At 44.1% G+C, this 27669-nt stretch overlaps 1 protein-coding gene across 1 annotated transcript; it reads right to left on the reverse strand.

Annotated features, from left to right (window-relative positions):
- Positions 1-27669, reverse strand: LOC120940110. Its single transcript, XM_040352752.1, has 2 exons — positions 26997-27669; positions 1-965 (listed from the first exon to the last, which is right to left on the reverse strand). Exons 1-2 carry the CDS (start codon positions 27217-27219, stop codon positions 415-417), a joined length of 774 nt encoding a protein of 257 aa, XP_040208686.1. The 5' UTR covers positions 27220-27669; the 3' UTR covers positions 1-414.

The following is a 27669-nucleotide window of genomic DNA, read 5'->3' on the forward strand; positions in this document are numbered from 1 at the left end:
GTGCAGGGGCCCCCATGCAGTTGGGGCCCCTGGGCAGTGCCCAGGTGTGCCCTATCTTTAAGACAGCCCTGCCTACCCCTGCTTTATTGTTCTAATGTATGATGAGTGGTGTGGCAGGATATACTGTTATAGAGGTTTTACCATTTTAAAAAGCTAAGAGATATTCTGAGATGCTTTGAAAACACCCAAAACTGGCCATAATTCAATACAACTACATAAAAAATGTACTGGAGCAGACAAGCCCTTAGTTTTACAAGTCGAGCTATTTCCTTCGGACATATGGTAGTGCTAAACGTCACAACAAAGGCTTATTGTTTGGTTCAAGAACAATAATTCAGACTTGAAGAGTAAAGTCCATGCTAGAATAAAATGGTCACATCATTTTTTTTTTTGGTGGCCTTCCAAATATTTACTTTAATGTGCTACATATAAACCTAGCTTTCTTGCTGTTTCGGATATACGTGGGTTTTTCTTCTGAGGGAAGGGATAGAAGAAGAGTTTCTCTGTGGGGGAAGAAGGCTTAGAAGAAGGAAACTCGTAGTGATGACCCCAGGATATAGGGATTGGGTGTTGAAGGGAGGATTTCCTGTATGGACTATTGATAGGCTTGTTGTCCTTTGCCAATCCACTCGTTTCTGTTTCTCCTGAAACATCTTCTTCTGAGTCTTTGCTTGGCTGATGGTCAGAGCTCAGAAATCTCTTAAACAAAAAACTTTTATCAATGTGTTGCTTGTGTGCCGCTGTCCTTTCACTGAGATTGTAATGACAATCAATCTGCACCATGCGGTGGATGTTCAGGTGAGCGTGCCACGTGCCATTCCTGTCCTTCAGGTAGTTGTTATCCATCAGTTCTAGGGCAACCTCTTTCACATGGATCTGATCTTTAAATGCCTTGGGATGCTGAACTCTCTTATTCACAGGAACGGTGTCCAGAGTAGTATCCTTTGGAATGAATTCATTTTCACCTGGAAAGGAAGAAAATCTGTTATTGTAGAACTTATTATAGAACTCTGATTATTAATAATAATTTTAAAATTCAAAGCAATAATGAAACTTAAAGTGGATGTAAACCCGTATTTTTTTTTTTTTAATTAACCACTTAAGCCCCGGACCTTTAGGTAGCTAAATGCCCAGGCCAGGTTTTGCGATTCGGCACTGCGTCGCTTTAACAAACAATTGCGCGGTCGTGCGACGTGGCTCCCAAACAAAATTGGCGTCCTTTTTTTCCCACAAATAGAGCTTTCTTTTGGTGGTATTTGATCACCTCTGCAGTTTTTATTTTTTGGGCTATAAACAAAAATAGAGCGACAATTTTGAAAAAAAAATCAATATTTTTTACTTTTTGCTATAATAAATATCCCCCAAAAACATGTCTATAAAAATTTTTTTTCCTCAGGCGATACGTATTCTTCTACCTATTTTTGGTAAAAAAAATCGCAATAAGTGTTTATCGATTGGTTTGCGCAAAATTGATAGCGTTTACAAAATAGGGGATAGTTGTATTGCATTTTTATTAATTTTTTTTTTTACTACTAATGTTGGCGATCAGCGATTTTTTTTCGTAAACTGCGACATTATGGCGGACACTTCGGACAATTTTGACACATTTTTGGGACCAAAAAATGCATTTAAATTGCATTGTTTATTGTGAAAATGACAGTTGCAGTTTGGGAGTTAACCACAAGGGGGCGCTGTAGGAGTTAGTGTTCACCTAGTGTGTGTTTACAACTGTAGGGGGGTGTGGCTGTAGGACTGACGTCATCCATCGAGTCTCCCTATAAAAGGGATCACTCGATCGATACGCCGCCACAGTGAAGCACGGGGAAGCCGTGTTTACATACGGCTCTCCCCGTTCTTCAGCTCCGGGGAGCGATCGCGACGGAGCGGCTATAAACGAATAGCCGCGCCATCGTCCCGGATCGCTCCCCGCGGACCACCCACCCGCTAGAAGGCAAGGACGTACCTGGATGCCCATTTGCCTGTACGTGCCATTCTGTGGACGTACATATACATGCGGCGGTCGGGAAGTGGTTAAAGGAGTTGTAAATTATATTTTTATTTTGCTGAAATGACTGTTTACAGGGTATCGAGACATAATAGTTAACTGATTCCTTTTAAAAACGATTAAAAATAGATAAAAATCAATCATATAATGTACCTGTAGTTTCTAGTTTCGTTTTTGCATCTAGTTTCGTTTTTGCATGTTATTTCATGCCTCTGTGCTATACAGAGCCATAGAGCAGCCTGTCTATATGTGGTGTCAGAGTTTACCAGCACCTACCCAAAATGTCCTGAGGAAGCTATCAAAATTGCGAAACGCGTTGACAAGAAGACATGGATGCTACTTATTGATATCATTCATTACACATTACAAATTCAGTGTCTACACAGTTTTTGATACAATTAGTTCCTAACTTCTATGTCTATTTGGGAATCTGTTGACCTTGTCAGTCAGTATGGTGTTTTTGTCTGTTATATGTGATTTTATTTTTTTGTAATAAAGACTTTGTACTTTTACCAAATTACCGCCTTGTGTTGTGCCGATAAAGTCTGCTATGTTTTGATCGAGTTTAAAACTCAGCCAGTCCTCTCATAAAATGATTGGATGTTGAAATAATGGGGGTCTCTCCTTTCCAAGTCTGAAACAAGTATAAGGCTCCATTCACACTTGAGCGTTTTGTAGCTCAAAGCTCAAAAATGCTCAACAAGCAAAACCCCCCTCATTTCATGTTCACATCTGAGCGTTCTGTTGCCTAAAGCAAAACACCTGTCGCTCAAAAAAGTCCATGAGCTTCTTTTTGGCAGATTACAAGCGTTTTTTGCCCCATAGACTGCAATAGAAACACCTGAAAATGTATGACTTGAGCATTTGACGAGTGTTTTGCCACGTGTTTTCTGATAAAACAGCAGCTCTCCACCCCTAATTTCCTCCCCCTTGTGCTTTCTATTGGCTAACCCAAAACACATGAAGCTGTAAAATGCTTGTAATACACATCTAAAATGCTTGTAATACACTTCCAAAAATGCTCAAAAACTCTCTAATAAAAACATCTGAAAGTCCTCATACTCCTTCTCCTCATACTCCTACTCCTTCTCCTTCTCCTCATACTCCTTCTCCTTCTCCTCATAATCCTTCTCCTTCTCCTCATAATCCTTCTCCTTCTCCTCATACTCCTTCTCCTTCTCCTCATAATCCTTCTCCTTCTCCTCATAATCCTTCTCCTTCTCCTCATACTCCTTCTCCTCATACTCCTTCTCCTCATACTCCTTCTCCTTCTCCTCATACTCCTTCTCCTCATACTCCTTCTCCTCATACTCCTTCTCCTTCTCCTCCTTCTCCTTCTCCTCATACTCCTTCTCCTCATACTCCTTCTCCTCATACTCCTTCTCCTCATACTCCTTCTCCTTATACTCCTTCTCCTCATACTCCTTCTCCTCATACTCCTTCTTCTCCTTCTCCTCATACTCCTTCTCCTCATACTCCTTCTCCTCATACTCCTTCTCCTCATTCTCCTTCTCCTTCTCCTTATACTCCTTCTCCTTCTCCTCATACTCCTTCTCCTTATACTCCTTCTCCTCATACTCCTTCTCCTCATACTCCTTCTTCTCCTTCTCCTCATACTCCTTCTCCTCATACTCCTTCTCCTTCTCCTCATTCTCCTTCTCCTCATACTCCTTCTCCTCATACTCCTTCTCCTCATACTCCTTCTCCTCCTTCTCCTTCTACTCATACTCCTCCTCATACTCCTTCTCCTCATACTCCTTCTCCTCATACTCCTTCTCCTCATACTCCGTCTCCTTCTCCTTCTCCTCATACTCCTTCTTCTCCTTCTCCTTCTCCTCATACTCATTCTCCTTCTCCTCATTCTCCTTCTCCTCATTCTCCTTCTCCTCATACTCCTTCTCCTCATACTCCTTCTCCTCATACTCCTTCTCCTTCTCCTCATACTCCTTCTCCTCATACTCCTTCTCCTCATACTCCTTCTCCTCCTTCTCCTCATACTCCTTCTTCTCCTTCTCCTCATACTCCTTCTCCTCATACTCCTTCTCCTCATACTCCTTCTCCTCATACTCCTTCTCCTTCTCCTCATTCTCCTTCTCCTCATTCTCCTTCTCCTCATACTCCTTCTCCTTCTCCTCATACTCCTTCTCCTCATACTCCTTCTCCTCATACTCCTTCTCCTCATACTCCGTCTCCTTCTCCTCCTTCTCCTTCTCCTCCTTCTCCTTCTCCTCCTACTCCTTCTCCTCATACTCCTTCTCCTCATACTCCTTCTCCTCATACTCCTTCTTCTCCTTCTCCTTCTCCTCATACTCCTTCTCCTCATACTCATTCTCCTCATTCTCCTTCTCCTTCTCCTCATTCTCCTTCTCCTCATACTCCTTCTCCTCATACTCCTTCTCCTTCTCCTCATACTCCTTCTCCTTATACTCCTTCTCCTTATACTCCTTCTCCTCATACTCCTTCTTCTCCTTCTCCTCATACTCCTTCTCCTCATACTCCTTCTCCTTCTCCTCATACTCCTTCTCCTTATACTCCTTCTCCTTATACTCCTTCTCCTCATACTCCTTCTCCTTCTCCTCCTTCTCCTCATACTCCTTCTCCTCATACTCCTTCTCCTCATACTCCTTCTCCTCATACTCCTTCTCCTCATACTCCTTCTCCTCATACTCCGTCTCCTCATACTCTGTCTCCTTCTCCTCATACTCCTTCTCCTCATACTCCTTCTCCTACTCCTTCTCCTTCTCCTCATACTCCTTCTCCTTCTCCTCATACTCCTTCTCCTTCTCACCACAGAAGAAGTGACTGAAGCTCAAGTGATCACATTCCCTCTGTTCTCAGCTGCACAAGATCTGGGGGAGGAGATACAGGAGTACACTGATGTTCCCAGTGATTGGTAGTGTGGGGGGGGGGCTTGTTAGGACAAGTTTGATCATTGGAGGAGAGCAGGCTGAGTTCCCAGCATAGCTAAAGGACTGACCACGATGTGCTCTCCTGCTTAGTGTGGTAAGTTTTTAATAGGAAAGCAGAGGGAATGGCAGGAACACCAGGGATTTCACATAAAGTAAGGCATTACAAAGAGAACAGGATACTTTTTCATACAGCAGGCACATATCAGGAATATGAAACGTTGGGTTAACATACTCTTGAGTGAAGAACATGGAGGAGGTAGAGCTATAGAAAGAGCAATAACCTCAGGTACGTAATCTTTATAAAAACATTGGTATCAGTAACCTTTTGTACAAAGCATAGTGACTGCTTGTACTAAACAGCTGGCACTTTACCTATCATATATTTAGTGAATTATTATAAAACTCCAGGTCTAGGTTGTTTTGTTTCATACACAATTACTTCATTAGGCTAGGCAAATGTCAAGACATGAGAAGAACAATCTGTTGTGTACACTGACAAAACAATGATAAAAAAGTAGAATGACATTTCGAAAAAAGGACATAGTAAGGGTTAACGGAGTGTATTTACCAAGACTGCTTGGCACCTGCACATTTCAATGAAGTAACCTTGTACATGTGGCAGGAAGTTCTGCATTTTGGAGGGAATCCAGTATCTGGATTAAAGATAATTTGTTTACCTTCTATATCAGCTGTCCTACATATACTATATTAGCAAAAGTATTGGGACACCTTCCTTTGCACGCACATGAACTTTAATGGCATCCCAGTCTTAGCCCTAAGCCCCCGTTCACACCTAGGCGTATATACGCCTGTAGCGCGACGCCGCTGCAGCCCCGAGACGCTGGAGGGATGATTTAACATGCACCTCTATGGAGATGGTTCACATCTCCACGCCATACGCCTGCCGCCTGAAATCAAGTCCTGGACCTTTTTTTCAGGCGGCTTTCGGCGTTCGGCATAGGAGATGTGAACCATCTCCATAGAGGGGGTAAGGCTGCATTCACAATCGCAGCGTTTTGTCGCCGCAAATCGCGGTACAAAACGCCGCAGTTTGTTGCCGCAATTCGCGGGACAATACGCCGCGATTTTGTACGCCAAGGTGTGAATGCAGCCTTAGGGTTCAATATTGCGTTGGCCCACCCTTTGCAGCTTTAACTCTTCTCGGAAGGCTGTCCACAAGGTTTAGGAGTGTGTCTATGAGAATGTTTGACCATTCTTCTAGAAGCCATTTGTGAGGTCTGTGCTCTAATTCATCCCAAAGGTGTTCTATCATTTTGAGGTCAGGAATCTGTGCAGGCCAGTCAAGTTCCTCTACCCCAAACTTGCTCATCCATGTCTTTAGGCTCCATTCACATCTAGGCAGACAAATTCGCGGCGTTTTGTCCCACGAATTGCGGCGACAAATAGCGGCGTTTTGTACCGCGATTTGCGGCAACAAAACGCCGCGATTGTCCGCCGAGATGTGCCCCAAGATTGTCCCTCTATGGAGATGGTTCCCATCTCCTATGCCGAACGCCGAAAGCCGCCTGAAAAACAGGTCCGGGACCTTTTTTCAGGCGGCAGGCGGCAGGCGTGGAGATGCGGATAGACAAAAAGAGATGGACAGCCGCACTCCAAAAAATGTGCTCTTTATTGATGGAAAAAATGCACAGCATACATTCAGCAAACAGAGGGGAAAATAGCTGACGCGTTTCGCATTGCCTTTCAATGCTTAATCATAGCTAACAGCTAACGCGGCAGGCGTGGAGATGTGAACCATCTCCATAGAGGGCAATGTTAAATCATCCCTCTGGCGGCAGCGGCGTCACACTACAGGCGACAAAACGGCTAGGTGTGAATGGGGGCTTATGGACATTGCATTGCGCACTGGTGCGCAGTCATGTTGGAACAGGAAGGGGTCATCCCCAAACTGTTCTCACAAAGTTGGGAGCATGAAATTGTCCAAAATGTCTTGGTATGCTGATGCCTTAAGAATTTTCACTGGAACTAAGGGGCCAAGCTACATGTAAAGACATGTGTAGCGCTACCCCGGGGGAGCCACTTAAAGCGTTCGTTAACCTCAAAAAAAAAAAAGATATCCTGTTCCTTTAACCACTTAGGCCCCTTTCAGTGGAGATGCGGTGACGGTATAGTGGCGAGATTTTTAGCGCCGCTATACCGTCGTATTTGCTGCGATATTCGGCTGCTAGCGGCCGGAAAAGGGTTAATACCGCCCACAATGCGTCTCTGTATTACCGCGGTTTCCCATTGATTTGGTACTACAGGTGTCAGCAAGGTGACTAAGAGCAATGATATCTGTATACATTGTCCATAAAGCTAAAAGCACTTAGAACATGTAACTGTATAATATAGGCACGATGGAGGCACGATGGAGTATAAACAACCAACTTCCATGAAATGTAAAACCATTTATTAGAAGCAAAGTCAAAAAAAGGAATAATACAGGTGAAATGTGGAGGACTTCATACTATTTCCATTCAACAACATTGTGTGTATGTATCTCTCTGTGAGATCCTCTCCTGAGAGAAAACCCCTGGTTGAGGGAGCCTACTTGCCTATGGTTGGAGATGTACCAGCGATCGTGGGGCTGGTAGGGCAGGATGTAAAAGCCAATTGTTGTTGGTCTGCTCTGAAAGGCAAGGAGGCTCCAGTGATACTGCTTGTGGCAACCAAGCTGGTCCAGTGCAGGATGAAGAGCATAATCTGATTACGGTCACTGGGGAGCTGACTGAGGGGACGTCATACCTCGCGCCAGAAACGACTGCCTGCAGAAGAGGCCGGAACACTGAAACATTGCAGCCTGGCACCAGGAGATGACATCACAACTGGAGGGCTGAGTAGGGGAGAGGAATATACTCCTCGCATCTGCCTGTCCAACGATCACAGTGACAATGCGTTTCGCGTTTCGTTTCGAGAGATACACATTGTTGTTGAATAGAAATGGTATGAAGTCCTCCACAATTCAACTGTGTTATTGCCTTTTTTAACTTATTACTTCTAATAAATGGTTTTACATTTCATGAAAGCTGGTTGTTTATACTCCACCATGCCTTTATTATACAGTTGCATGTCCAAAGCACTTTCATTAAACTCATAGACCTCGTACACACGACCGAGGAACTTGTCGTAAATGAAACATCGTTTTCCTCAACGAGTTTCTTGTCAGGCTTGTCGACAAGCTTTCTTTGCGTACACACTGTCAAGACCAAATCTCGTCGTTCTCAAACGCGGTGACGTACAGCACGTACGACGGCACTATAAAGGGGAAGTTCTATTCCACTGGCGCCACCCTTGGGGCTGCTTTTGCTAATCTCATGTTACTGCATGTTAAGTAAAAGTTTGGTGAGAGACGATTCGCGCTTTTCAGTCTGTTACAGCGTGACGAATGTGCTATCTCCATTACGAACGCTACTTTTACCGAAGGTGCGCTCCCGTCTCATACTTTATTCTGAGCATGTGCGGGTTTCTAAGCATACACACGAACGTGTTTCTTGTTGTAAACCAGCCCGACGAGAAACACGACAAGGAAATTGAGACTCCCGACGAGGAAAAAGAGAACTTGTTTTCTTTTTTTCTCGTCGAGTTCCACGAAAAACATACAAACGACCGTTTTCCTCGGCAAAAAAGCTCTGCCACCAAGTTTCTTGATGGATTCTGTGGAGGAAAACGGCCGTGTGTACGAGGCCTTACATGTTCATTGATGCTTCATCCACCCAAGGATTATTTTCTCTAGCAGCTCTGGACAAGGGACTCCAATAACCCTAGGGGATTTGATAAACACATTCTTATTAGCGCCGATCTCTTTTTTTATGGTGTGATTTTTGTTAATTAGGTCAGATGTTTTTTCATGCACTTATCCATAATACTTTCTCCTAGCCAGTAAATCAACCAAGATAAGGAGTTATTTATCTTCGCATTTCTGAATCAATATTGATTCCATTCATATCTGTAAAGTTTATCTCTGGAATCAAATGTGGGGGACAGCTTGAAAACTAACTATTGACAAAGTCTATCAAATTCTATCTGGAGATAAATGTCACATCTCTATATGATAAAAGAAGAACTGAAGCAAGCACTAAACTTGTTTGAGAATTCAACTTCAAAGCAAATTCTGATAAAATTAAATTCTATAAAAAAACACTTGCCGCGATTCAATAAAACATTTGTGACATTCTTCGGGCGATATCAGCACATTAGAAAGTCCTGCACCTAATTCTTTGAAAGCCTTGGACAGTCCTGTTAACAGATCCCACATGTGTGATAGATTCAGGTAGTTCAAATAAGAGCCAATTTCACCAATGTGTCAGTATGGCTGCAACAATTTCAAAAATAATTAACGTTCGTAGATACAGAAACTGGAGGTAGTTAAAACCAACTTGAAGTTGGCATACAGAGATAGGCCAGAGTGGAAAACAATAGGAACAAAGTGACGCATTGAGCTAAAGGATGAGGAGCCAGTGAAGGGGGAGTGGACAAAACTTAGGGGGCTGTAATGAATCAAATAAAGTCTTTTGCCTCATACACACGATCGCGCTTCCCGGCGGACTTTTTACCGCCGGGAAAGCCGACAACCAGCTCGGTCTGTCTTTCCCCCGTACACACGAGAGGTTTTCCCCGACAGGAAAACTGCAATGGAGCTTTGGTCGGGAATCCCGGCCGTGTGTATGCTCCATCGCAGTTTTTCCCATATGAAAACTGCCAAAAAACGTCGGCCAAAAGTCTGACGGTCGTCCCAGCGGTTGTTTGGTTGAGAGCACAAGGAAAAAGGACAGTTACATTCCCAGCTTGTGCCAGAATGTAACTGTTTGTTTGGAACTGTTAAATCGTGATGGGTTTAGTTTCACTTTAACCACTTCCCATCTGCCCGACGACTTTTCACGGCCGCAATGTGGATCTTAATTGCCGGGAGGCCGTCTATATAGGGCCTCCGGCCTCCAGCCGCGTCACTCGGGTGCCGATGCACGTGCCTGGTGGCCGCGATGTCCGCCAGGCACCCGCGATCTGCAGTCACAGAGACAGGGACGTGGAGCTCTGTGTGTAAACACAGAGCTCCACGTCCTGTCAGGGAGAGGAGACCGATGGTGTGTCCCCTGTATATAGGGATAACCATTGGTGACCTCCCCCAGTCACTCCCCTCCCCCCACAGTTAGAAACAGTTAGAAATAGTGTTTCTAACGTGGTGGGTGCCTACCCACGTGCACCCACCACGTGGGTACCTACCGGAGCATGATGGGACGGTGATGCCTATATAAATGGGATGCAAGGCGCGCTTCCATCATTACAGCGACAAGAGGCGACGAGTCAACATCGGAAGAGGGGAGAAGAACAGAAGACCCTGACGTCACAGAAGACCGCGCCGGCTGCCTGTTACTAATTGAGCTAACACACAAACATAGCAGGCAGCCGGCGCTGAAGAACAAGGCACCGGACATCTGGAGAAGAACCGGGGTTCGCCGAGTCAACAGCGGAAGAGGGGAGAAGATGGAAGAAGCCCCCCGGAGTCCGGAGAAGCCCCCCCCGGAGAGCGGAAGAAGAAACCCCCCCCGGAGAGCGGAGAAGACCCCCGGAGAATGGAAGAAGCCCCCCGGAGAGTGGAAGAAGAAGCCCCCCCTGGTAATTGAGCTAATAACGAAGACAGGGGGGGCATCCGGAGCAGAATAATAAATTATTTTAAAAAGCCTTGTGTTGTGTGTTTATTAACTTTTACTTTTTGCCTACAGGTGAATGGATAGGGGTACGATGTACCCCATATCCATTCACTTAGGGTGGGGGGCCGGTATCTGGGGGCCCCCTTATTAAAGGGGACTCCCAGATTCCGATAAGTCCCCGCCCGCATACCCCGACAACCAACGGCAAGGGTTGTCGGGAAGAGGTCCTGTCCTCATCAACATGGGGACAGGGTGCTCTGGGGTGGGGGGGCCCGCAGTGCGCCCCCCTGCCCCAGAGCACCCAACCCCCCATGTTGAGGGCATGCGGCCTGGCACGGCTCAGGAGGGGGGGGGGGCGCTCGCTCGTCCCCACTCCCTTCCTGACCGGCCGGGTAGCGTGCTTTGGATACGGGTCTGGTATGGATTGTAGGGGGACCCCCTACGTCGATTTTTCGGCGTGGGGGGTCTCCTTACAACCCATACCAGACCTAAGGGCCTGGTATGCTCCTGGGGGGGGAACCCATGCCGGTTTTTTCTTTGAAAAGTGGCATGGAGTTCTCCCTCTCAGGAATGCATGCTGAGCGACGCTGTCAATTTTTTTTTTAAATTATTTGTTTTCGCGGCGCGTCTTTTTTTTCACCCGTCGCAACTTTAGTGTCCCGTCGCAATCCACAAAGCCGCCCGGCGTCAATTACGTTCGCGCGATGCACGTCGGGAAAATGACGTCACACGCATGCGCAGTACGGCCGGCGCGGGAGCGCGCCTCATTTAAATTGTAAACGCCCCCCGGAGAGGAGGAACGCCTTACGACGGCGGCACTTAACTTACACGGCTTGAAATTTTTACGTAAGTGCTTTGTGGATCAGGCACTTAGGTAAAAACTTTAAGTCAGTGTAACTTAACTGCTGAAAGTTAAGTTACGCCGCCTGGCTGAGGATTTGGCCCTATAACTTTTGCGCAAACCAATCACTATATGCTTATTGCGATTTTTTTTTTTTTTTACCAAAAATATGTAGAAAATTACGTATCGGACTAAACTGAGAAAAAAAGTTTTTTTTTTTAATTGGATATTTATTATAGCAAAAAGTAATTTTTTTTTTTTCACAATTGTCGCTCTACTTTTGTTTATAATCGCAAAAAATAAAAACCGCAGAGGTGATCAAATACCACCAAATGAAAGCTCTATTTGTGGGAAAAAAAGGACATACATTTTGTTTGGGAGCCACGTCGCACGACCCAGCAAATGTCATTCAAAGCGCGACAGTGCTGAAAGTTGAAATTTCACCTGGGCAGGAAGGGGGTATATGTGCCCAGTAAGCAAGTGGTTAAAGTAGAGTTCCACCCATATAAAAGTCAGCAGCTACAAAATGTGTAGCTGCTGACTTTTAATAATCAGACACTCACCTGTCCCACGGTCCAGCAATGAGGACAAACAAAGCCCCGCTCCTTTCCCCTTCCTCTCCGTGGTGCCAGAATTCTGACTGTGGGCGCCCGGCTGTGGCTTTACAGCCGGGCATGCACTGCACATGCATGCAAGCCGTGCGTTGTGATTGGCCAGGTAATCTTCTGGGACCTGTGACGTGTCCCAGAAGATTGCAGGGAGGGAGGGGGAGAGGTGAGCTTCCTTCCGGCGCCGCGGAGCCCCGGGAGGAAGTGGGAGCTGGATGCCTCAAAAAAGGACATACCAAATGTGGCATGTCAGGGGGTCACCTTCACTTAAAGTGGAAGTTCCATTTTTGGGTGGAACTCCGCTTTAAGGTTTTCTGCTCAAAATTCAATGTACTGTATGTGCATGCTTTTTTTTAACTTTAATTAGGTTTTAAAGCATAATTAAACAATTCAAGAAACATTTGAGTAGATTATAAAGTCTTTACGTTTTGTGCTATACTGATGTAATGTGAACATAAGTGTATAAACAATGCTATATAATAAGGGGATCTAAACTAAATATAAGCCTTAGATTATATGTTTTTATAGTTTTCATTGTTACCCGGCAAAAACCGTCCTCACGCTGGGCACACAGTTTATAATTCTGACTCCATTTGCTTATATAAGATAACACAAGCCACACCTGAGAGATTAGGATATATTTCAATACATGGAAGTTGTGACCAAGATTAGACCTGGAATTATACTTAAATGTGTGAGCTGGATTGAAAGTCGCATTTAATTCTTTGCCAAAACAAACCTTCAAACGCTGGTCTAATTCAGAAAGATTGAATGATGGGATTGAGGAAAAACGACAAAAAAAATTATAAAAATGATATGTGATATACACACTATACTTACCTTTCTGACAGCCTGTATCTTTAAAGCGGAGGTTCCGCGGTTTCTCGTTTTTTTAGTTTAATGTGCAATGCATAGTAACACACATGTCATTGAAACACTCAGGGCCAGATTCATAAAGAATTGCGGCGGCGTAACGTATGTCCTTTACGTTACTCCGCCGCAAGTTTTCCTCGTAAGTGCTTGATTCACAAAGCACTTGTGTGTAAACTTGCGGCGGAGTAACGTAAAGGCGTCCAGCGCAAGCCCGCCTAATTCAAATGGGGCGGGGACCATTTAAATTAGGCGCGTTCCCGCGCCGAACGTACTGCGCATGCTCCGTTTTGAAATTTCCCGCCGTGCTTTGCGCGAAATGACGTTGCACGATGTAATGTTTTGAATGGTGACGTACTTTCGTATTCACGGACGACTTACGCAAAAAAAAAAATTTGAAATTCGATGCGGGAACGACGGCCATACTTTAACATGGGCTGTCTATTGTTACACCACCTCAATAGCAGCCGTAACTTTGCGACGCGAAAAGCCGACTAGCGACGACGTAACGAACGAGCGTACCTTCGTGGATCGCCGTAAAAGCTAATTTGCATACCCGACGCTGGAAAACGACGCGAACTCCACCCAGCGCCGGCCGAAGTATTGCATCCTAAGATCCAAAGGCGTATGAAGCCGTAAGCCTGTCGGATCTTAGCCAAATGCCGTCGTATCTTGTTTGTGAATTACAAATTAAGATACAACGCGGCAAATTTGAAAGTACGCCGGAGTATCAGCAGATACTCCGGCGTACTTATTCTGTGAATCTGGCCCTCACTTTCTAACTCATTTTCCTTCGTTTGCCATAAGAAAGAAGACGTTTTAAAATTTCATCCTGGCGTTTCCCATCTTGCTTGTGGGCATTGTGAAGCCCACAAGCAAAGACTTCCTGGTAGCGGATAGCATAGTACAGATCGTCTCCTGGGAATCTAGACACATCACTCTCAGCACCCACAACACACTGGGCCGCCAGGGAAAACAAACGACACGCCCACTCCCGCGGGGAACGATACCCGGAAGCTACAATAAATGCTTCTGTATCAAGGTAAAGATTGACATACGGAAAAAAAAAACATGGATTCTATATGTATTAGGGCTGCTGATCTTACTCATATGAAGTTAACATTTAGGGTGAACCTCCGCTTTAAACCACATCACTTTACCAGTCTTCGGATACTACGAGTACTCCACCCTTCCAGGTATAAACTGCTATACAGTAAAACCTTGAATTGCGAGCATAATTTGTTCCAGGAACATGCTTGTAGTCCAAAGCATTTGTATATCAAAGCAAAATTTTCCATAAGAAATAATGGAAACTCAAATGATTTGTTCCACAACCATTTATTCATAAGTCCTTCAAGGGGTTGTAAAGGTTTGTTTTTTATTTTCTAAATAGGTTCCTTTAAGCTAGTGCATTGTTGGTTCACTTACCTTTTCTTTCGATTTCCCTTCTAAATGTTTTTTTTCTTTGTCTGAATTTCTCACTTCCTGTTTCTCCTCAGTAAGCTTGCCACCCATCATCCGAGCTGTTCTGTCTGGGGGTTAGTCAGCCAGAACAGTTTACTGAGGAGGAACAGGAAATGAGAAATTCAGACGAAAAACAAAACAATGAAAAAAAAAAACATTTAAAAGGGAAATCGAAGGAAAAGGTAAGTGAACCAACAATGCACTAGCTTAAAGGAACCTATTTAGAAAATAAAAAATTAACCTTTACAACCCCTTTAAGTTTATAGTCAATATAAAAAGATTATAACAATATGATAAGTTGTGTACCCATAAAATGTCCATCCACAAGGGGATTAGAAGCAAAATACAGCAGGAGCTCCAGAGTATAAAAGAGAAGAGAGGCGCCTCTAAGTGTAGCAATATGGTTACATTTATTAGGCACAACATTTAGCAACTCACATGGTTGATGAATAAAAGCGGCACATCTAAGTATGCAGGCATCCGGGGTAAAGCTGTCCACACAGACCGTCCTCACCGCCGGCTCTCACCGCTGTCAGTCTACAATCGTGACCGGGAAGACTACCCTGCAGTAGAACTATCTGAAAGCGAGGCTTGAACCGCTTGTGGAAGGGACGACATCAATGCCGGTGAGGAGGACGGTCTATGTGGACAGATTTAGCCCAGATGCCTGCATACTTAGATGTGCCTCTTTTAATCATCAACCATGTGAGTTTCTAAATGTTGTACCTTCATTAAATGTGACCATATTGCTACACTTAGAGGCGCCTCTCTTTTCTTTTATACTCAGTTGTGACATGACGCTACTCTTATATCAAGACATCGCTTGTATATCAAGTCAAAATGTATTAAAAAATTTAGCTTGCCTTGCAAAACGCTCTCAAACCAAGTTACTCTCAAACCAAGGTTTTACTTGTACCACTATTCTGCAATAGCAACCAATCACTCCTGCATTGTCAGCAAGGATGGAACCCATGTGAAGCCTCGTACACACAGCCGAGGAACTCGACGTGCCAAACACATCGAGTTCCTCGGCTAGTTCAGCACTGAAGCCGCCGAGGAGCTCGGCGGGACGAGAGCTCCCATAGAACAACGAGGAAATAGAGAACATGTTCTCTATTTCCTCGTCGAGCTCCTCGTCGGCTTCCTCGGCCGAAAGTGTACACACGACCAGTTTCCTCGGCAGAATTCAGCCAGAAACTCGGTCGGAAGCTGAATTCTGCCGAGGAAACTGGTCGTGTGTACGAGGCCTCAGTGTATTATTGGATTGGTGAAATAACAATTTACTTTTCATTTAATGGCTCACTCATAGACTACATTACAGTGAGCAAACTGTGCCAATGGATTTCATGTATACTGTACTAGTTCATACAGCTCCCTGAAGATGAACACTTGCCTGCATCAAAGCATTAAAAGCTTGGTACATATCCAACTTGTTGCGGTTCAGCAGTAATATAAAAAAAAGAATGTACTGTATATACTCGAGTATAAGCCGACCCGAGTATAAGCCGAGGCACCTACTGTAATTTTACCACAAAAAAATGGGAAAACGTATTGACTCGAGTATAAGCCTAAAGTGAGAATGCAGCAGCCACAGTAAGCGGAAAAGAGGGTCAACAATGCCCATTTGCATGCCTCACTGTGCCCATTGCAACCTCACTGTGCCCATTACCTCATTGTGCCCATCCTCACTGTGCCCATACTCACTGTGCCCATTACCTCACTGTGCCCACAGCGTACCTGAAATTCTTGACAGGCTGCGCTGTGGGCATCCATTTTTTAAAACTCGTGGCTTCCTCCTGGTCCCGTCCCGTTCCGTGATAGGCGTTTGAGACTGTGTTCAGTGTTCCGCCTATCACGGACGTTCTTTCATTCTCGGACTCAATTTCCCAGCAGACACTGTGTTCAGTGTTTCGCCAATTCTTTCATCCTCGGACAAGAGAAGGTCCGTGATAGGCGGAACACTGAACACAGTGTCTGCTGGGAAACTGAGTCCGAGAATGAAAGAACGTCCGTGATAGGCGGAACACTGAACACAGTGTTAAATGCCTATCACGGAAGACTAGGAGGAAGCCACAAGTTTTAAAAATTGGACGCCCAAGGTACACTGACTCGAGTATAAGCCGAGAGGGATATTTCCAGCCCTAAAAAAAGGGCTGAAAAACTTGGCTTATACTCGAGTATATACGGTAGTTAATGGCACATCCAGCATACATTGCATGAATCCTCAATTGCATTAATCATGGTACAAATAGAAATGCTAACAGACCTTTCATGCCTTTCACACTAAAAAGTCCTAAAGATGGCCTTAAGCCTCATACACACGACCAAGTTTCTCGGCAAAAACCAGCAAGAAACTTGCTGTTTTTTTTTTTTTGCTGAGGAAACCGGTCGTGTGTACACTTTTCGACGAGGAAACTGTCGAGGATCTCGTCGAGCCAAAAAGAGAGCATGTCTTCTTTTTCCTCGACAGCCTAACAAGGAACTCGACGAGCAAAACGATGTGTTTCACCCGTCGAGTTTCTCGGTTGTGTATATGAGGCTTAAGATGTATAGAACTTCGAAAATTAGGAAAAGTCTCAGGAAAAATTGTACGAAAATTCTGAGAACATTTGTTTGTCATTCAAAAGATTTCAATTGCTTTTAACATTTGATTTTGAAATAAATGGACTTTAATTAACAAAAAAACACATACACTGTTAGAAATCTGTTCACTTAAAGTGGTTTTAATGTTTTTTCACCTTAATGCATCCTATGCATTAAGGTGAAAAACATCTGACAGTTACGGTCCCCCCAGCCCCCCGTTTTACTTACCTGAGCCCGTTCACCTGCTGTGCTCGCCTCCTCTTCTCAACACAGTCTGGCCGTTGATTGGCTAGAGTGGATGGATTAATGGAAGCGCAGCCATTGGCCCGCGCAGCTGTCAATCACATCCAATGATGCAGCGCGCCGGGGGGGGGGGGGGGCAAGTGATACAGTGAGCGGCTATAGCCGCCGGCTGTATCACGGGAGCACGCCCGCAAGAACTATCCCCCATGGAAGAGATCTCCCATGAAGGGGATTAGTTCTTGCGGGGAGGAGCCGAGACAGCCGCCGAGGGACCCCCAGAAGACCAGGATGGGGGCCACTGTATGCAAAACGAGCTGCACAGTGGAGGTAAGTAAAACATGTTTGTTTAAAAAAAAAAAAATAATTATCCTTTACAACCCCTTTAAGAAAGATTTTCCATCCTTCGAATTTTCCTGTCACTGCGGTAGAAAACGATTGTCCATTTGACCCCACTAATCCAAATTTGACTCATCTATGGCCAGCTTTAGTCATACAGTGTTAGAGGCTGAAGGATAATTGGTACTCTATAACTAATCGCTCTTTAGTGTGAAATGCGTAAGAAGTAGTACATCAGCATTTTTAGTTGTACCGCTTTTTAAAGGGGTTTTCCACCTTTTTTTTAAGTTTATTAAAAGTCAGCAGCTACAAAAAGTGTAGCTACTGGCTTTTAATAAACAGACACTTACCTGCTCCACGGCTCCAGCGACGCGCCGGCCGGGGCTCCACTCCTCACCCCCCCTTGCCGGCCAGCGTCTTCATTCTTAGTGTGGGCACCCGGCAGTGACAGCTTTCGGCTTCAAGGCCGGGCACCCACTGCGCATGCGCGAGCGGCAGTGCGCATGCGCGAGCGGCGGGGCGCCGTCCGATTGGACAGGCGCTCGCCTACAGGAGGGGCTGTGAAAAGGCGATTAAGCTAATCGCCTTTCCAGATCTTGGCGGAAGGAGGAAGTGGGACAGGAAGTCCCCTTCTCCTGAAGCCCCCACTCCCCCCCAAAAAAAATTACATGCCAAATGTGGCATGTAAGGGGGTGAGGAGTGGGTTAAGCGGAAGTTCCATTTTTAGGTGGAACTCCACTTTAATGCAATAAGAAGGTTCCTCCAGTTTACACACATCCACATCCTTTTTAGATATTATGACACCATATTTCACTTCTAGATGACTCCAGGGGGAAACCAGGGACTGTTTGGAAGGGCAGCTGTTCAAAAACCCCAAAAATGTTTAGAAGTTGAAAGCATCCATCCAGGGCCCTCATTCACATGGGACACACATAACTGTCTGTGTAGGGCTGTGATTACCTGCACAGGGATGTCCATCCAGAATACATTCTGTGTCTTCCTGTGCAGGTAAACACGGCCCTCCATGGGCGTATGGCTATGTATGCCCCGTGTGAATAAAGGCTAAGTCTGAGGCCCCGTACACACGGCCGAGGAACTCGACGTGCCAAACACATCGAGTTCCTCGGCCAGTTCAGCACTGAAGCCGCCGAGGAGCTCGGCGGGACGAGAGCTCCCATAGAACAACGAGGAAATAGAGAACATGTTCTCTATTTCCTCGTCGAGCTCCTCGTCGGCTTCCTCGGCCGAAAGTGTACACACGACCAGTTTCCTCGGCAGAATTCAGCCAGAAACTCGGTCGGAAGCTGAATTCTGCCGAGGAAACTGGTCGTGTGTACGGGGCCTGAACCTCTGGTAAACGGCTATAGCACCGTTCTAATCAGTGCAGTCCAGATAAAAAAAAAGGTAAATACATACCTCTTTTTTCGTACAGGGTATGCAGGACAGGCAGGAGGATGGGGAGAGGGAACATTTTAATGAATAGTTAGAGTTAGTTCCACTTTAATTGTTTCCATTTACATACAAGTTAAGAAGGATTTAAGGGAAGGGAGTTTTATTAGGATTTGACTACATTCGCTGGAAAATCTAGATTATGTTATTTAGATTTGTTTTATGTTTTGCTTGCTATAGGAAAAGTTCAATTAAACTAAAGCTTTTAATGTTGGAATGTTGTTCTAACTTCTTAATGTGTCCTTATCCTCATAGGAGGAGCTCCTAAACTTCTTTGATAAAAGCTGTACATAGATTGGGAGTCTGACAAGAAGAATTAGCAGATTACCCTGGTTTCCTCATTTAATTATTGAGTTTTGGTCTATACATTCTGTCATTCATGGCCTTACCACTCTGCCTACCCAGCAGGTCCATCATTAAAAACTAAGAGGAGAGTATAATGTATCTAACCATTACAGCGATGTGTATAAAGTAGGGCTGTTACTGATCAAAATTTTTCTGTTCGATTAATCGTTTTTTTTTTTTAGTCGATTAATCGACTAATTTCGATTAATTATAACGCACATACAGATCCAACTACTTTTAGCTGATCTCCTTGCAGGCTGATTCCCAGTGCAGCTACCAACCACTGGAAAAATGGATAGCAGGATACAAAAAACACACAAAGGCAGCGCTCGATGGGAATAGCATTAAAACTTTTATAGTCTTCAAGTAGGTAACAAAATAAATATTGCACTGGAGATAAAATCGATGTAGCTACATAAACTGTAAAAATGGTGCGAGTAATACCAAACGATACCAAAAGCAGTCATAAAAACATGTAGCTAAGTATGATATTGGTATAAAAATGTGTACAACGATACCACTGCTGAATCCAGATGAGGAGAGGTTAACATCAGTCCATCGGCATGTAGATGTCCCATGAAGGGAACTATCACAACTCCCAGTGGATGGTTGTAGAATCCCAGGTTGATAGAGGGAAGTGATAGAGGGAAGTGTAACAGCCCTTGCGTGTGGCAGATAGTAAGGTCCCGCCGCATGCAGATATGAAGGCACATCAAAGGAGCCCTTCAGAGAGTGAGTGAGTGATAGCGCTGCACATGCAAACTGAATCGCCTCTGGGCGCTTCAGATGGACACGGCAAGCCCCGCCGGTGTCCGTGACGTTACTGGATCTCCGATGGAACTTCCTGAAGGCCCAGAAGCCGGCGGAGAGGTGAGTACCAATCAAAAGAATTTTAATTGATCAAAAAGATTTTGATCGATCAAAAAAATTAAAGATGAATCGATTAATTAAAAGTTAATTTGCACAGCCCTAATATTAAGGAAAGTTAGAGGAATGTTTCAAGCTCTTGTATGCATACTTCTTCCACATCAGTGATTTGAAGTATTGGAGCAATAGAATCAGCATAAACAAGCATTTTCATAAGCAGAGATTAGCAATGGCAGCTTCTCTCAAAACAGGCTTCCTTTAGGGCCCATTCACACCAGAAATTGTCTGTTTACTGCATGTTTTTTCATACACAATGATGTGCATTTGACGCACGTTTTTATGTACCTTTGCGGTCCATTTTTCCTAAGCTTGCATTTCCTTCGTTTTATTTTCTCTTGTTTAGGCTTTTATCTTCACCGCTGAAGGAGTCCCCGCCCATAGAGGACGTAACGCGTACAGAAGGAGCGTCGTGACGTCACCCGCGGCTATCACTTTGCTCAATATACACACTGTATACATCGGCACCAATCGTGGTGCCCATTTTGAGTGTTTTTAATCTTTTATTACGATTAAATTGTTTATCCAAACGGAGAGCACTATGTTTTAGCATTTGTTTATTACATGACCTGGGATGACCTATAGGTTTCTCTGTGACGTCTCTACTACTGCTGGATTTGCTGATATTTACACATAAAGCGCATTTGACCCTCCATAATCAAAGAGTCCAGGTGGTGAGGTGAGAGGCCATTTTATGTGGTGGTGGATGTGTGTCTAGCACGTGTGAAGTTACCTGCACAGTCATCTGTCTGTCTACATTGGCACTCACTGGAGGTGTACTGCGATTTTATGGACTTTTTATTCATCTTTTATTATTTTCTTTGAGCGCTGCACCATCTGTATTTGTTTTATGTGCACTTCACTGCGTTGTGGTGCATTCTTTGTGCATTTTCCTGCGTTTGTGTGCATCTACAGTGCAGAAAAAATTCAACTTTTTTCACTGTGAAATAGTGTAAACTATGCTTATGGGATAAGCGGGATTTTGGACTTTCTATGCAGTTGGAGTGCAGTCAAAAATGCATCCCACTGCGTCTGGTGTGAATAGGCTCTTAGGCCCCTTTCACACAGGCAAGCCGATCTGGTCCGCCTGTCAGTTTTTTAGGCAGACCTGATCAGATGGTCCATGTATTCCTATGGACCGACAGGTGTAAACAGACTTGTTTCCATTTACAACCAACTATCTCTTATCTAATCTGGTCTGCTTAAAAAAATGGAAGGGGATCCGTTAGCCTCTGTCTAGGTGGATTGGATTGGAGGCAGTCGGTGTAAGGCCTCGCATACACGACTCAAGGAACTCGTCGTAAATGAAACATCATTTTCCTCGACGAGTTCCTTGTCAGGCTTGTCGAGAAACTTGACAAGCTTTCTTTGCGTACACACTGTCAAGACAAAATCTTGTCGTTCTCAAACGCGGTGACGTACAACACATACAACGGCACTATAAAGGGGAAGTTCCATTCCACTGGCACAACCCTTGGGGCTGCTTTTGCTAATCTCATATTACTGCGTGTTAAGTAAAAGTTTGGTGAGAGACGATTTGCACTTTTCAGTCTGTTACAGCGTGACAAATGTGCTATCTCCATTACGAATGCTACTTTTACCAAAGGTGCGCTCCCGTTTATTCCGAGCATGCGCAGGTTTCTTAGCATATACATGATCGTGTTTCTCATCGTAAACCAGCCCGACGAGAAACACGACGAGGAAATTGAGACTCCCGTTGAGGAAAAAGAGAACTTGTTCTCTTTTTTTCTCGTCGAGTTCTACAACAGTTTTCTCCATGAAAAACATACACACAACCGTTTTCCTCTGCAAAAAAGCTCTGCCACCAAGTTTCTTGATGGATTCTGTCGAGGAAAACGGTCGTGTGTACGAGGCCTAAAAGGAATTTAAACCTGACCACCCATACAGCAAAGCGGTCTGTGTCCGTGTCTGCTCTGCATAAACGGAGCAAACACGTACCTGTCATTCGTCTGCTCTGCTCAGCAGGGAATCGGCGGAAGATTCTGCTCCATGTGAAAGAGGCCTTAAAGGGGTTGTAAAGGTTCATCTTTTTTCACCTTAACCACTTAAGACCCGGACCAATATGCAGGTTAAGGACCTTGCCCCTTTTTGCGATTCAGCACTGCGTCGCTTTAACTGACAATTAAAACGCGGTCGTGCGACGTGGCGACGTGGCTCCCAAACAAAATTGGCATACTTTTTTTCCCACAAATAGAGCTTTCTTTTGGTGGTATTTGATCACCTCGCGGGCTTTATTTTTCCCCAAAAAAATATATAAATTTATTTTTTTCCTCAGTTTAGGCCGATGCGTATTCTTCTACCTATTTTTGGTATAAAAAAAATCGCAATAAGCGTTTAACGATTGGTTTGCGCAAAATGTATAGCGTTCACAAAATAGGGGATAGTTTTATGGCATTTTTATTAATATTTATTTTTTACTACTAATGGCGGCAATCAGCGATTTTATTAGAGACTGCGACATTATGGTGGACACATCGGACAATTTTGACACATTTTTGGGACCATTGTCATTTTCACAGCAAAAAGTGCTATAAAAATGAACTGATTACTGTAAAAATGACAATTGCAGTTTAGAAGTTAACCACTAGGGGTTAAGTGTGGCCTCATATGTGTTTCTAACTGTAGGGGGCGGGGCTGGATGTGTGACATCATTGATCGTCTTTCCCTATATCAGGGAACAGACGATCAATGACACTGCCACTGTGAAGAACGGGGAAGGTGTGTTTACACACACCTCTCCCTGTTCTTCAGCTCCTGTGACCGATCACGGGACACTGGCAGTGATTGGGTCCACGGGTCCTGCGGCAGCGGAGCTTTGGACCGGGTCGCATGCGCGCGTCGGCGACCCATGTCTGGGCTCCTAAAGGCAACGTACATGTACGTGCCTGTGCCCAGCCGTGCCATTCTGCCGACATATATGTGCAGGAGGCGGTCCTTAAGTGGTTAATGCATTCTATGCATTAAGGTGAAAAAACATCTGATGTTTTCCGGCCCCCCAGACCCCAATTTACTTGAAAGTCTTGCGTTGTGAACGAGCAGGCTTTTCGACCAGGCTTTTCGGCTAGTCTCGGCTCATTCATTGGATGATTGATAGCAGTGTAGCCATTGGCTCCCGCTGCTGTCAATCAAACCAATGATGTGTAACGCCGGGGGGGCCGGCGGAGTGATACAGTCGGCGGCTATAGCCGACAACATATCCAATAAATGTTTATTTTTTTTGTCCATCAATTTAAGCCTGGGGTCAGCAACCTTTTTCCACTAAGGGCCGGATTAAATGTATGTGGATGCATCGGGAAGGGGGGGGGGGGCACATTCACCTGCTAATAAATGAAGATAATAATCTGGACCCCTTTACATTACACTGCCCTGCACCTTTGGACCCCTTTACATTACACAGCCCCTGTACCTCTGGACCCCTTTACATTACACAGTCCCTGTACCTCTGGACCCATTTACAATACATCCCTCTGTGCATATTACACAGCCCCTCCTGCATATTACACAGCCCCCCTACTGACACCCTCTGCATATTACACAGTCCCTGTGCATATTTTACAGCCCCCCTGCATATTACACAGCCCCCCCCTACTGACACCCTCTGCATATTACACAGTCCCCGTGTATATTATACAGCCCCCCTGCATATTACACAGCCCCCCCCTACTGACACCCTCTGCATATTACACAGCCCCCTCTGAATATTACACAGCCCCCCGCAGCTCTGCCCTTTCCTACATTGCCCCATGCAAAGAGGGAGACAGAGAAGAGCGGAGAAGGGAGCAGGAAGCTGAATGAGAACACGAGAGAGACACATTCGGAATTTGTTTTGTCAATTTGAAATTCGCTTTGTATATTCACATTTGTTTCATATATTTGGATTTGTTTTGTATATTTTTTGTTCCCAATCAATTCGTATTTCAGAAGTTACTTCAGAAGATTGGTTATGTTTATTTTAACGTGTTAATTTTTTTGCAATGTGAAATTTCACCAAATTTACTAAGCTCTGGGACAAATTCACTTGCAAAGTGGACAGCCTTTACTAAATCAACCCCAATGTCTGTTCATTGTGAGATGACGGGAAAAGTCCCGGAAGCACCAAGATGGCCGCCATTAGCCTAGTAGCATGCCAAGCTGCATCTCTGATAAAACCCATACACATAAACTCTCACGCTGATTTTTTTTTGTCAATGACGTTCAAAAAATTTGATTTTTAAAAGTTATACTTTTTAAACAAAACATCTGTTAGTTTCTCCTTGTTACTTTAGCAGTACAAAGTAATAGCAATGTACTTCATTATATTTACTACCAAATTGATAGTAATTAGCAGGGAAGAGATTCAATTATGGCAGTAAAAAAAATAATACAAATGAAATCAAAGCAGAGATGTTGCCTATAGCAACCAATCGTCTTCCAACTGTGTTTTCTAGTGCAGGATATAGATTAAAAGAAGCAATGGAAAGTTTAAAAAATGACAAACTAGAGTTACAATTTTATAAAGAGATGAATGAAAAGCTATTGAAAACAGCTGGAAGTTTGAAACTTTATAATGCATTTAAAGTCACAAGCTTATCATACCAGTCTGACAGGATCCGCAGGTTGTTTTCAGCTGTACTTTTGTACTATTGCCCAATATTTTAGGGCATACAGACATTCTGAAGTTCAGTAGCTGAAAACTATTCTGCTATTAGATTATGCTGTTTGGTGCAGTCTAAAAAAGCAGACATATAGTTAGCCACATTGTAGCTGTACCAAATGGCAAACGCCAACAATCCAGGCATTTTTAGTTGGCATAATAAACCTTAGTTTGCGAGTTAACCAACACCACTCATTCACAGTTTGTCTGAACCTTGAAGTAGTACTTATTCTGGGTCAAGTCCAAATGTACCAATATCCCACTTCTACTAGTCCAGGGCTATCACACACACACACACACACACACCGGCTACTGCATACATAGGCATGTTTCTAAAATTTAAAGGCTGTAAAATTTGCATTTTTTGTCATATATTTATTTTTCACAATAAATATTAATTTTCTAATGGTTTTTAAAATAGATAATTCTATATTGATTGGTGATGTGATTACCTGTAAATTGCGCTTTTTTATTATTTTTTTTGTATTATGGACAGGCATTGCATTGTTTAATAAATGCCATATTTAGACAGCAATAAAAATGTGATCCATGTGGATGAAAAATAATTGTAGAACTGTTCAGCCTTTTACAGTCCAAAAAACGGCTTGCTGTCCTTTGGCACTTTTTGCGCTGGGACCCCTGCCGATACTAATCTGTGTTGCTCTGTTATAACAAAGATCTCAAGCAGTCTTATGTAATACGTCTCCAGTCTATAACTGTCTCCTGAATCATGTCCCCAGTCTTCAACAACTCCTATAAAGTGTTCTCCGTTTTTGAAAGTCTCCTGCAGCATATCCAAAGTCTATGACCATCACTGTCAATGGTCTATGGCCTCGTACACACGACCGAGAAACTCGACGGGCAAAACACATCGTTTTGCTCGTCAAGTTCCTTGTGAAGCCGTCGAGAAACTCGACAAGCCAATTTTCTCCATTCCCGTCAAGGAAATAGAGAACATGCTTTATTTTTGGCTCGTCGAGTTTCTCGACAGTTTCCTCGACGAAAATGTACACACGACCGGTTTCCTCGGCAAAAAAATATCTCCCAGCAAGTTTCTTGCTGGTTTTTGCCGAGAAACTCGGTCGTGTGTACGAGGCCTAGGACCACCTCCGGTATCTCTGAAAATCTCTTGTATCATGTTCATAATCTTTGACTATATAGGCATACCCCACTTTTAAGTACACAATGGGGTTTATTTACTATCGCTGGAGAGTTCAAAATCAGGCTCACTTCTGCATAGAAACCAATGAGCTTCCAGTTTTTATTAACAGGCTTAATTGAACAAGCCGGGGTTAGAAGCTCATTGGTTACTATGCAGAAGTGAGCCTGATTTTGCACTCTCCGGCAGGGCTGTCTTAATAGCATCATGGGCCCCTGGGCAAAGTAATGCTCTGGGGCCCCTACAATGATGACAGTGCAGGTAAACAGACATTATGTAGGTAGGAGGCAGACTGCCTCCCCTTTGCATCTATCACTCTCAGTGCTATCATGGGTCCCCCAATTTCAGGACAGTGTGGGCTCAAGGACAGCTGCTTTTGGAAATGTGCAGGGGCCCCCCATTAAACTGGGGCCCCTGGGCAGTGCCCAGGTGTGCCCTCTCATTAAGACAGCCCTGCTCTCCGGCTATAGTAAATAAACCACATTGTGTACTTAAAAGTGGGGTATGCCTGTATAGTCAAAGATTATGAACATGATACTGAATTTTATGTGCAGCCCTTTGGCGATGATAGGGACCACACTTGAGGACCTCCCTATAACAGGATAGTTGACCACCACTGATCTAGATTAACTTTGAATTATTGACGCATACCATACAGAATAAAAGATACACGTGAATGGGCAGGTGTGTAGATCCTTAACAGCTGCTGGATTTCTGTCTTGCTTAAAACCTAAAATCATCAGCAAAAAAAACTTCTGTGAACTTCAAAATAAAAAGTTTGAAGTTGAGATTATGCCCCTTTTTTTGCCTAACTTAACCTAATTAAATATGCATGTTTTTGATGCAAGTTCCCTTCTTTAGGCTTTATTAACGACAAACTTTCTGCATTAATTGTTGGCTAACACAATACAATACTCTGGTACTGAACTTCAAAGAGAAAGCTTTTCATGCTACGTACCTGCTTTAAACACAATTATGTGCGTCTGTAACTTTTGCTTTTGTTTTATGCCGTAGTATTGTTCTTCGAGACGGCTGATATCCATTTTGCTTAGCTTCCTGTTGCCGTCAGCAGGATCCTTGTAAGTGTGAGTCACAGATAAAATCTCGCTCATATATTTATACGCCTTTAGCATTTGTTCCCACAGAGGGAACTGCTGCATGCAGCCACAGCACCCAGACATCTCCGTCTATGTCTTGTAACAAAGCACAGTTAAGTTCAATATCAGCCACCAATTAAGTTTTGAAAGCTGAACTGCAGTCTGTAGCTACTGCCAGAACATTAGGGACACACCGGCTCTGCTATCCCGGTAACTAGTAATTTGCTGCAAATAATTCAGGTTGGCCTGGTTGTCTTAGTTCAAAGCAAATGATAAGTCCAGCGCACACAGATTATTGACTCAAGGTAGAACAGAAATTGTAGCCAAGGGAAAGTAATGGGATTTACAGCAGCCAATAGGGAGGAACCCTTCTCTACATCTACATAAAGGAGAATTTCTTGGAACATATATATTCCTCCAAATAATGCGTGCTTTTATAAAATGTCCTTGGGCCTGGTGGTTTTGCCATCTGTAAAGTAAAAGGAAATGAAAAACAAGTGTCACAATTACACAGAAAAGAAGAGAATAGACCTT

This window comes from Rana temporaria, chromosome 5, assembly GCF_905171775.1.
Source record: "Rana temporaria chromosome 5, aRanTem1.1, whole genome shotgun sequence".
Lineage (NCBI taxonomy): Eukaryota > Metazoa > Chordata > Amphibia > Anura > Ranidae > Rana > Rana temporaria.

What these genes read in the sequence shown, in the direction of transcription:
- LOC120940110 (XM_040352752.1), bottom strand. Translation starts at nt 27,219, where the DNA reads ATGTCTGGGTGCTGTGGCTGCATGCAGCAGTTCCCTCTGTGGGAACAA. An exon ending in CATAATTGTGTTTAAAGCAG is followed by an intron (nt 966 to 26,996) that starts GTACGTAGCATG and finishes CTTCCTTTCCAG; the next exon opens with GTGAAAATGAATTCATTCCA.